Source organism: Myotis brandtii, unplaced genomic scaffold, assembly GCF_000412655.1.
Source record: "Myotis brandtii unplaced genomic scaffold, ASM41265v1 scaffold144, whole genome shotgun sequence".
Classification (NCBI taxonomy): Eukaryota; Metazoa; Chordata; class Mammalia; order Chiroptera; family Vespertilionidae; genus Myotis; species Myotis brandtii.
Window position 1 is genome coordinate 1,068,217 of NW_005355159.1, and position 11,838 is coordinate 1,080,054.

The window sequence follows — 11,838 nt, forward strand, 5'->3', positions numbered from 1 at the left end:
CAGTGTATGCTTAATTTCTAGTTGGTCCTTTTTCATATCCTCGAGGGTCTCACTAGATTTCTTGAGGGTCTCACTAAGTTTATCGGCGGTTTCTAGAAAATTCTTGAAAAACCTTAAAAGTGTCATTTTGAACTCTATATCCTGTAGTTTGCTTTCCTCCATTTCTGTCATTTGTGACCTGTTTCTTTGTCTCCGCATTTTTTATGATTCTCTGTGTTGATAGAGTGGCTTTCTGTGCTAGTTGTCTTATAGGGCCCAGTGGCTCAGCCTCCCCAATTACCTGAGGTGGACACTCTTGGTGCACCCCTTTGTGGGCTGTGTGCACAGTCTTGTTGTAGTTAAGCCTTGATTGTTGTAGGTATCACTGGGAGAAATTGACCTCCAGGCCAATTGGCTGTGAGAATCAGCTGTGTCTACAGTGGGAGCACTTCTGTGCTGGAGACACCCTTCTGGGGCAAGACTTGCTTCAGTGGGGCTTTGATGCTCACTGAGTCTGCCCCCTGAGTGTGTCCCTTATGGATCTGAGGAGTTGTAATCTGGATGGTCCCACTCTGACCACTGGGTACACTGGCTCTTGGATCTCTAAGGAGGTGCTAATTTAGCCTCTGCCTGAGGCTACCCAGCAGGAGCTATGGAGAGATATGCAGATGCCTCTGCGCACAGCTTGTGTGGGGTGGGGTCTCAGGGAATCAACAGGGTGGAGCAAACAGCTATGGCTGATCCTCAGTCCTACCCTAAGAGGCCCCTGGTCTCAGTGTCCCGGTAATCACTGCAAGCACCTCTGAGAGAAAGCCGCCCTCGAGTTCCGACCGATGCCAGACAGTCCAGTTTCTCCCCGTATGAATCTGAGTCCCCAGAGACTCACCCGGAACTGGAGTTCAGAGCAGTCGGGAGCTTGAGACTCCCTCCCGACTGAAAAAGACAATCGCGTCCTCAGTTGCCAGCCCTTTCCACATGCGCTTCCATACCTCTGTACTTTACTTCCGCACCTCCTCTGAGTCTCAGTGTGCTTTTCTCTTTCCTTCTAGTTGTAGAGTTTCCACTCAGCCAACCTTCATGTGGTTCTGGGTGATGTCCGTTTTGTCTTTTAGTTGTATTTTTGAAGTAGTTGTGGGAGGCAGCAATTTCTGGTGTTTACCTATGCCGCCATCTTGGTTTCTCCTCAATAAAAATATATTTTAAAAAAATCTTCACAATGAAATAAGTATTGGGGAATGTAAATGTAATAGGGAGATGAAGGGATTGCTAAGCAGTATTGTGAGCTCAGCTTATGTCAGCTAACAAACAGCTGGGTTGTGTGAATTCTTTCATTTGTCAGTCTAGACCAGCCGTGGGCAAACTACGGCCCTCAGGCCGGATCCGGCCCGTTTGAAATGAATAAAACTAAAAAAAAAAAAAAGACCGTACCCTTTTATATAATGATGTTTACTTTGAATTTATATTAGTTCACACAAACACTCCATCCATGCTTTTGTTCCGGCCCTCTGGTCCAGTTTAAGAACCCATTGTGGCCCTTGAGTCAAAAAGTTTGCCCACCCCTGGTCTAGACTCTAGAATCAGGAGTCAAAAAATGGGAGATAAGGATTTCTTGAATTTGAGACTGGCAAGGTGAACAGATTCATTTCTCTGATGAAACAAATCTACATAACAAGTCTATAATGAAATTTCATTGGTATTAATGTTTTCATTCTCATGACTGCTATGTAAAACTATTCATTTTCAAAATGCCACAGTCAACTAGTACTGGATCCATGATGATTCCAAGGGTGAAGTCACAGGTTCTTATAACTTAAAAGCTGGATAGGTCCTTATTGGTCACTAGTTCAAGAAATGAGGTAATTAAGTTAAGAAACTTGCCCAAGGTCACAGTGATAGCAGCAGAGGTCTTCTGATTTTCACTTCAGTGTTCTTTGCACTATACCACAAATTCTTCCAGAAAGCACGTCTACCAAAGTAAAATACATCACTAGTGATGGCCTCCCACTTAGTGCTGTGGTCTAAAAAGGAAAACCTATAGCATCCCCTGGAATTCTTATTTAAAGTCAGCCGTGCTTCTTTAAAATACCATAGAAGCTAGTAAGCAATTTTGCCTCAGCAAAAGTATGCGGTCTGCCTTAAGACTTCTTACACACCATTTCAGGACCTTGTGAACCTAAAATAGACTTGGGATCTATTATTTTGACTTGAAGTGCAGTGGGACAAAGAGAAATCAGATGGAATCAGACCTCTGCATAAGTGCTAAGAATAAGTCTCAAAAAGCCAAGGAAATCATTCCAGTGGGTCTTCTTAAAATAGTCCTAAGGTTGAGCCTAGTCGAGGATCTTTGTAGTGCTGGCTGAATTCCCAGCAACCTAAAAAGAGATGGGATCTGCAGGAATTTCAAGATGCCTCCAAGGCCAAGGTTTACAAGGAGAGGTAGGGAAAAAAGAAGCAACACTGCAGTACAGGTAAGCAAAGAAACAAGGAAGAATTGAGGTCACGATCCCTACAGCTGTTATCAGCAAGATGGCTCAGTGCAACAGGGACCTCACAGGTGAAGCATTCACAGCTTCCCTGGGCAAAGAGACAGAAGTACAAAGAGTTGGGTAGCAAAACAAAAAGCCTAATAGGCTGGAATAATTTTTTTTTAAAGTATCTGTATATAGTTCTTATTATTAACTTGAGGACTGACTCAGTACACTAGTTAGATCTTCTAAATCTGCAGAGAATGATCTTTGCAGGAAATCTCTGTTACTTTAAGATAAAAAGGAATGTGAACTAACTCTGATCCCAATTCAGACTACTGCCAACTGATAGATAGCTCAAGTGAATGCCCTCTGAAATGGCCGAAAAGCAAAGTAGAGTATATAACAGCAAAATAGTTCTCTTGGCATGAAAAAAAACAAAAAAACAAAGAAGAAAAGTACTAAACCTTGAAACACAATGGTAAGTGGGAAAAAATATATTAAAATAGGAGCACTAAAAACCTTAAAAATTTAATTAAATAAATGAGAGTGATCTCAAACTGGTGCAAGTATTATTTTTCTGAGTTTTAGAGAAGGTGAAGAATTTTGGAAAGTATTTGACATGGCTTCTAAGTTCAAACAATATTAAAGTATCTATCAGATGTACATTAACATAGCTCTAGAAATGACAATGACATAGATGCAAGATTCATTCAAATACATATTTTTGAAGGCCTACTACAGGTGTCAGGTGTTAAGTGTTGGGGATACAATGGTGAGCAAAACAGAGTCCCTGAGCTCACTGAACTTCTAAAGTAGTAGAAGAAATACACTTTTGTAAAAAATACTATTACAGATGTCTCCCGATTAACAATGGTCTCACTTAAGATTTCTCAGCTTTATGACAGTGCAAAAGCCATTTGCATTCAGTAGAAACCATACTTTGAATTTTGATCTTTTGTGATGCTGGGCAGCAGTATTGAGATGATTTTGCCCAACTAAAGGCTAATGACGTGTTCTGAGCATGTTTAAGGTAGGCTCAGCTAAGCTATGATATTTAATAAAGTTAAGTACTAAATGCATTTTCCATTTATGATATTTTCAACTTATGATGGGTTTATCAGGATGTAACTCCATTGTAAGTCAAGGAGCATCTATACATACAAAATTGCAAATTGTGATGAGTGCTGTGAAATAAAAGTACAGAGTGCATTAAAAGTGTATAACAGCCTTAGCCGGTTTTGTTCAGTAGATACAGTGTCACTCCGTGGACTGAAGGGTCCCAAGTTAGATTCCAGTCAAGGGCACATACCTCGGTTGCAGGTTCCCCGGCCCTGGTTGGGGTACATGCAGGAGACAACCAATCGATGTGTCTCTTTCACATCAATGTTTCTCTCTGTCTCTTCCTTTCCCTTCCACTCTCTCTAAAAATCAATGGAAAAATATCCTCAGGTGAGGATTAACAAAAAAAAAAAAAAGTGTATAACAAGGGAACTTGGTAATAGGCTATGAGTAACAACCAGAGAGCTTTTCAGAGTAAATAATTAATTTTTAAAAAAATTTCATGCTAACACTCCCCTGGCAGGGAGGGAGAACAGGGAACCTCAGATAAAAAGGTATCCACTATCTCAGGAGAGTAAAAGGTGTGCCTCACTCTCTTGCAAAGTTTTCATCAAGTTCACATAAACAACAAACATCTCGCCCTTGGAGAAAAGTCACCATCATAAAGATGGACAGAATAAATAGGCAGGAAATTGATGTCTTCTATCTTTAATATATTGAGGCAACAGTTCCCGAAGGTTGCTTGGTGGCACAGAGCTGTGGTCTGAATATGTTTGTCATTCCAACAGACACTGTGGCTGTTGAGATGTTTGACCACGGGCAGATGACATTTTAAAAATCAGATTAGCCACTTGTGATTTCCAGGCTGTGTATCATTTACACACATCCAGAGTCAATCTCAAGGATCAAGCTCTCTAATGTCTCGGTATCAGTTTCTAACACAATAGGTGTTTTTTTTTTTCCCGTTCTTGTCTTAGGAACACAATAAAAACTCATCAGCAATGGTATTCTAAAAGCTGGCGCTTTACTATAAAACTAATGATGAGAGAGCCAAGAACATAAAATTCTTAACCTGTATCACATCATCGCCGACTGAACGGTAGACTTTAAATAAATACTAGACCATAACAACATATTCAGAGGAACAGACTTTTATCAGGATGGCCAGAATGAAACGCTTGAATTTCCACAGGCAGCCTGACAAGACAGCTTATGATAATCAGAGATAATGAGCTGTACTCTTCTGGGCTTCTAAACTCCTCAGAGTGGGGATGCTTTGAGAGTCTGGTTACTGATGCAGAGACCTGAGGGGACTCTGAGGCCCAGCCTTTCTAACCACACATACTTTGACAAGGACTTGGCTTTTTAAATAAAAATAATGTATTTGCTGAAATCAAATTGCCACAGATGGTACGAAGGGATCTGAAATACCTGGTAAGTCTCTTTGCACTCCTATTTTTTTAGGTTGATAAACTTTTAAACAGAAGAGATTTTATTCTCAAGGGCCGATGGAACATATAAGAAGTCTGGATAGTAGCCTTGGGGAGCAGCACCCTACAGTGAGCCAACTGCTTAGTGGATACCTGAAAACAAGACTATGTAAAAATTTCCCTGTTGCCTAGGCCTATAAAATCTGTATTGACAGATGCATGAAGCGGTGTGGATGGTTGGGCAATGAGGCAACAGTAGGAAGAAGCTGGCTGCAGCTCCAGGTGTTAAAAAAGGCAAGAGTTGCACATTCAATGAGCCAACACTAAGTCAATTTAAGAGTTTTCCATTTCCTTGACTCCCACAGCTGCCCTTTTATTACTTTATCTCTTCAAGCCTGACCCAAAAGTTCATTTATTTGAATTCTTCCATATAAAATGATAGAGAGGGGTATGGAGAGTATAGACACAGTATGAATTACCTGGCCAGCACCTATCAAACCTACTGTTTAAGTATCAGGGCCAATACTGTTGAACAGCTACAAAGTGGAAACAATTAAAACTGCCAATCTCTAGAAGCTGGGGGATTTTACTAAGAAGTTTACTGTAATCTTCTGGGTAAGTATCACCAGCAGACTATGGTCATTTGAGACTCCTAATAAATACTTGGTGTGAATTACAACAATAAACCCCTGCAGGCAGAAGCAGGTTGAGAAGGGATGGGGAAGCCACAGGTAGCACTTACCATCTTCTGTTTCTTGCCACACGATGCCCTCAAGGTTGACACTTGTCCCAGGTTCACAGGGACCCAGGCACTCAGGCTCGGTGGCTAAAGCCACATCACATGTGTTGACCCCAACTGATCGGGTACGAACCATGATCTGCTCACAGGGAGATGAGATGTCATTACTGACCACTGGTACCAAAAGGTGTAGTGGCAGCACTGCTGGTGTGGAGACAGGGGACTCCATCTGTGGGGGAAGAAAAAGCACCAGCTGAGTTACAGGAAGAACTTTTAGAGGAAATACCTTCCTTGTATTTAATCTAGTCCAACATCTTTTCCTGCCAGAGTGCAGAAGACTCTAAATATAAGACTTTGTTTTTTCCTTTCAAGTTTTACTCATGATACCACTACAAAGCTAGCAGTTTAGATGAATGTGCCCTGAGCTAGGAGAAGCTCTATCCTATATAATAAAGCCTAATATGCAAATTGACTGAACGGCAGAACGACTGGTCACTATGATGCACACTGACCATCAGGGTGCAGACGCTCAACGCAGGAGCTGCCCGCAGGCCCCAGGCCAGCCAAGGCGGGTGCCAGCGGGGCTCCCCAATCACCCCACCGGTCACCCCACAGATTGGCCCTGATCGCCGGCCAGGCCTAGGGTCCCTACCCGTGCACAGATTCCCACCGGTCACCCACAGATTGGCCCTGATCGCCGGCCAGGCCTAGGGTCCCTACCCGTGCACAGATTCCATGCACCGGGCATCTAGTTTCTTAATAACAATTTTCATCATAAATTGTACTTGTCTCATTTTTCTAGTGAAAGAGAATTAGGGCCAGTTTTCAGTAGTAACAGAGCACAAAGATTGATAAGAAAGAAACGGACCAGTTTCTGAGCCATGTTTTACTGCTACCACTATGTTTCCCAACAAATTCTACATTAACCAGGTATAAAATCCAAGAATATAGATAGGAATAAAGAAAGGGGGAAAATAGATCCTAGAAATGCCACTTCAAGAAGACTGGAGCTTTAATTCATCTTTAGCTAGAAGGAAGTCTTCTTAAAAGTTATTTAGGAGAGCTTGAAGTTTCTATTATAACAGCAATAGTTAATGAGAATGGCATTTTGGAATGTGAATCTAACATAAAATTTATCTGTAAGAAACAAGAGGTGTTATCACTGCCCAGAAACCGATTGGTAGAGAGTCTGCTGATGAAGTTGATTATAGACACACACAGATAGAAATAGTTGGACCAACAATCTACCTCCAAATATAGAACCTCTCACAAAAACACAATTACTTAGATTCCAAGAAGAATGTAACACATCTAGAGTTAAAAAAAAAATGTAACGAAAAGGGTAATAATCCCTTAACTCATTAAATCTTAGCATTTATCAGGTTGACAAATTACCAACTCTGAGTCTACAGAGCCAAAATCCTAACTGAACATAGTACCTTGCATATGCAAAGGCACTCAATGATGCACTGACTGACCTGGTATGATAGCAATCAGCAGACTTAGAAAATGATAGGGACCCTCTTCTCTGCAAAGATTTTTTAGTCCTACAGACCTATATTCAGAGAGCCATACAATAAACCCATAATACAAGCTGCTGGACAACTCTGCAACAGAAGTCTGGTTCTGGAATAGTTTACTGCATGGCCACTGTTCTACCTATAGTTCACCTACTTCCTCTTAACACTGACATCTAGGTATTGCATCCATTCTCTGCAGTTAGCTCTGACATCTTGGCTTATAAGTCATTGCTATTTGTGAATCATCACTGTCAGAGTCCAGAGACTGCTAAAACACTGATTCTTTTTAAAAAATTAATTATATTATTTGAGAGAGAGAGAGAGAGAGAGAGAGAGAGAGAGAGAGAGAAACATCGATGTTGTCCCACTTGTTTATGTATACATTGGTTGCTTCTTGTATGTGCCCTGACCGGGGATTGAACCCGCAACATTGGCATATCAGGACGATGCTCTAACCAACTGAACCACTGGGTTGGAGGTTTAAAACACTGATTCAGATTAATACCGGTCCTTGAAAAGTTGCCAAAACATTATCCTTATCTGCTTGTTGTTACATATACCCACCCTGTATTTCCCTAACTCCACCTTTTTCATAAAATGAAATGAAAGTGGAAACCTGTATAATGAATCTCCTGTATGCTGGTAAATGCCAAAAGGCATTTTGCTGTCTTTGCACTCTCAAAAATCAGGTATTCATAATTTAATTTGGTAACCTTCTTGGGATGTGTGTGGTACATCCTTAAAAGACCCTTTAACATCTCCACGCACAGACTTGAAGATAGAAATAACACAGAAAAAGTAAACTAGACTCCCCATTACTCCTGTGTAGTACTGGAATCTGGCTCTAGTCATTTAACCCTTTCAGGAATGCTCCAAGAAGGTGGCTCATAACTCTTTGCAAAGAAAGATTCCTGGGGAGTTACTAGAAAGGGGGAAAATAGAGACAGAATATACAGATCATCTTTACTTATGGACTTACCTCTGTTCTTTTGGGGAAGAACTGAGGCAGAAGCAATTTCACAGTCAGGATATGCAATTCCTTTGCTCAGCATTTGTTCCCTTTTCTATACCTTTCTTCTTCTAGCAAAAGAAATTCCTACAAGGTCCTCTTTCTGGGACACAGAGATTGACCTAAACCTTCTAGGTCACTCCTGTGAATTTTCTGATTGCCTCGCTCGAGCATGTCCTGTTGCCAATCTGTTCCACCGCTGAAACAGCAATCCCAAGTACAGAGGGAGGTAAGTCCCCAGGGAGTCAGCCACCTACACATTATCTCAGCCATCAAGGACAGCTCTTTTCTGGAAGTGGGTTCATTTCCTGTTAAGTTATTTAGTGCTGCTGGAGCCCAGAAAGAAATAAGCTACTAATATTCTAGATAAAGCCAAGCCCCTAAATTCCCTACTAACAGATCCAGAAAACAACATCTAAGATATAAGTAGGAAACGCCAATGTTGCATTCAAGCACCTTGTCAAATTAAACCCTGCTATATACCCTAAAGAGAAGAAACTTAGCAGAACTGATCACTAAGAACTAATATACATGAGGAGCTGATTAACATGTATATGCAACAAACTACCTTACTGGTCAGCGTTACTAAGCAGAGTTCAGGATCTCTGTGTAAGGATGACTTTATTTAATTTTTTAATTAATTAAAAGATTTTGGGGGGTGGGGAGAAGTGAAGAAATTCATCTATGGGTTTGGAACTATTCAGTTTCCTTCCACTTTGCAACAGAAATCGAAGGCGAAATCATGGTGCAGCACAATGTTTAATTAGAGCTCCAGCTCTGCTAATTATGTTGGTTGCATCTATAATCTACATTAAGCCATAGTGCATAATAAGCAGCTCTGTGATATTCATCTAATAACCTAGGTGGCTTTATGAGATTTCATATTCTACTATTCATTGGAACAAACATAGCTTCATTTATCACTCTCCAGGAGAGAATCAAAATCAGAAAAGGACTCATTTTGCCATCTTTTCCATATACTTAGGATATAAGAGCAGGGATTGTCAGGAGATTGAAGCCAGCAGGGAAAATGAGGAACAGGAATATAAAACGTTAAGGTAATTAAATACCTTAACAACTAGGACAACAATAAAAGCTGGGCCAGTTCTCACTCTGAAATGCTAAGTGCCACCACAGGCTTCTGGGGCTCACTGAAGGCGAGAAGTAAACAACAAAACAAAACAAAAACCTGAGAAGAGAGAATTTAAAAATGGAAATCTCTGAAGTTTCCCAACAATTCTGTCCTTTATCTTTTAATGATACTTCTTTTCAATTCACCTTTAGATATTAGTCAAAATAGTACAGTACCTATTAGGGATCTGAGTGCTGATAGGCAGGTGACACAGAAATGAGGACTAGAGACAATAAAGAAAGGCCAAAGCCATTAAACTCCCTGAAAGAAGTAATTATACACTGACTTCAGTTGCTTCCCACACATGAGAGGCACTGATGAAAGAAAAATTTCAAGGCTGCAACCGAATTTTTGGGGCAGAAAATGCAGTGAAGAAATATTTGGTTCAGACCCTCTCCTCTCTCCTACACTAATATAAGTCTGGTATCTTCACCTTCACAGTCAAAAGCTGGCCTGGCAGAAATGGCACAGTTGGCCGAGTGTTGTCCAGTGCATCAAAAGGTTGCCAGTTTGATTCGGGTCAGGGCACATACCTGAGGTTTTGAGTTTGCTCCCGAGTCGGGGAGTGTACGGAAGGCAAATGATGTTTCTCTCTCTCCTTTCCTCTGCTAAGCATGTCCTCAGATGAGGATTTTTTAAAAACTTTTAAAAAATATATGTATATTTTTTATTGATTTCAGAGAGAAAGGGAGAGGGAGAGAGAGATAGAAACATCAATGATGAGAGAGAATCATCGATTGGCTGCCTCCTGCATGCTCCCTACTGGGGATCGAACCTGAAACCTGGGTATGTGCCCTGATCAGGAATCATCCTGGTTCATAGGTCAACGCTCAACCACTGAGCCACTTGGGGATAAATGGAAGAAGACTTGACTTGCGGGGAGGGATAAACACACAATATTGTCAGTTGTTTTCCTTGGAGCAATAGGCTCATTTCATTCACTTTCAAGAAAATGTCTGCCAAACACCCACGTCTGAATAACTAATTTGTTAGTTGTTCTTTCAAGTAAAAAATGGTATTTGATGAAAAAACTGGATAGGTCAGCCCACAATTCCCAATTGCACAGGTGTTCATGTGTACTTTCCCTTTTGTCACACACAACATAAAATGACATGTACTCAAAGGTTGAGATTTAATTAATAACTTTTACTGCTTTATTGGCACAATTAAAGATATTTTCAAGTGAAATTGGCTTTATAATGTTTTTTAATCTTTTACTAAAAGGCCATAGCAATGAAGAATGTGATGGTTACTAGTGCAATTTGGTGCCACTGATTTTATTTGTGCTAAGGTGCCAGCCATCTTACCCACCATTGCATTTGTATCATCAGTACAAGGTCAACAGAGCAAATGAGGTCTTAGTATTATTATGAAAATACTTCTGACCTAGCAGAACCTCTGAAAAGGTCTCAGAGATACTTAGGGTTCTGAGGGTTATATTTCAAGAACTAATCAAGTTTCATGTTCTAGGACTAGAGAAGTGATCAGCTTCTGCAGAAGCATATACCCATCTGATTCCTAAACAAAACTGGGATTCTGGTAGCCAGAAGTTGAGGGAGACTGCCTATTCATTAGGCAAACAAGAGTGTCTTATTTGCGTGAAGAAAACAGAGACATGAAGGCAGAGAAAATTATTAGCAAGAGTGAAGTAGGAAAGAACACTCCTAAAATCCATACACTAAAGATCTTGTAAGTAGGGATGTTTATGAGTTAGGAGTTAATAAATTTCAGCAACTGAGTTAATAGTGAGTATTTTAAAAATATGGGGGAATGAAGAGGTCAGTTAATTGTTTAGAAAAAGGACAAATGAATGATGAACATTAACTAATGACAAAATTGCCCCTTAGTCTTGAGAGAGGGGAGGGGGAAATCTGTCTCTCTAGTGCCTATTTGTTTTCAAATCACCAAGGATAAGATTTCTCTGAAATTTTAACTTATTAGTTCAGAAATTAAACATGCCATTATCTAAAAGAAATTTTTAAATAGGTCTTTAATTAGATAAAAGTCATCATTTTCTACAAAAGTCTTCCTTGTCTTTGCTATGTAATCTAAAGGTATAAAGATAAAACTTCAAGAGTGCTCTGTTGTATAGTATCGATTAACTCCCAATTATGGACACCATAGCACTGGAAAACCAAGAGGGAAATAGCCATCTGTTTAGATAGGCTTCATTGCTCAAGTGTCTCCTAGGTGATTCTGTGTTCTAGAAGGTCACAGAATATCTACTGATTTTTTTTAACTTCCACATAAGGCTCATGAATTTTACAAGAAACAATGGGTTAATTTCAATGAAAGGTCACTGTATCTAACAAAAGCATCTTAAGCCCTAGCGGGTTTGGCTCAGTGGATAGAGCTTCAGCCTGCGGACTTAAGGGTCCCGGGGTTTGCTTCTGGTCAAGTGCACATGCACGGGTTGCAGGCTCAATCCCCAGTGGAGGGCATGCAGGAGGCAGCCGATCAATGATTCTCTCTCATCATTGATCTCCCTCCCTCCCTCCCTCC

General features: G+C 40.5%; 1 protein-coding gene across 5 annotated transcripts in view; it reads right to left on the minus strand.

Annotated features, from left to right (window-relative positions):
• ZNF609 (zinc finger protein 609) overlaps positions 1 to 11,838 on the minus strand; it is a 186,659-nt gene that overhangs the window by 52,302 nt on the left and 122,519 nt on the right. For all 5 annotated transcript variants that reach the window (XM_014535458.1, XM_014535457.1, XM_005861060.2 and 2 more), the window contains exon 2: positions 5,679 to 5,904. In XM_014535458.1, coding sequence (XP_014390944.1) covers positions 5,679 to 5,904 — 226 coding nt within the window. The remainder of the gene's footprint in view (positions 1 to 5,678; positions 5,905 to 11,838) is intronic.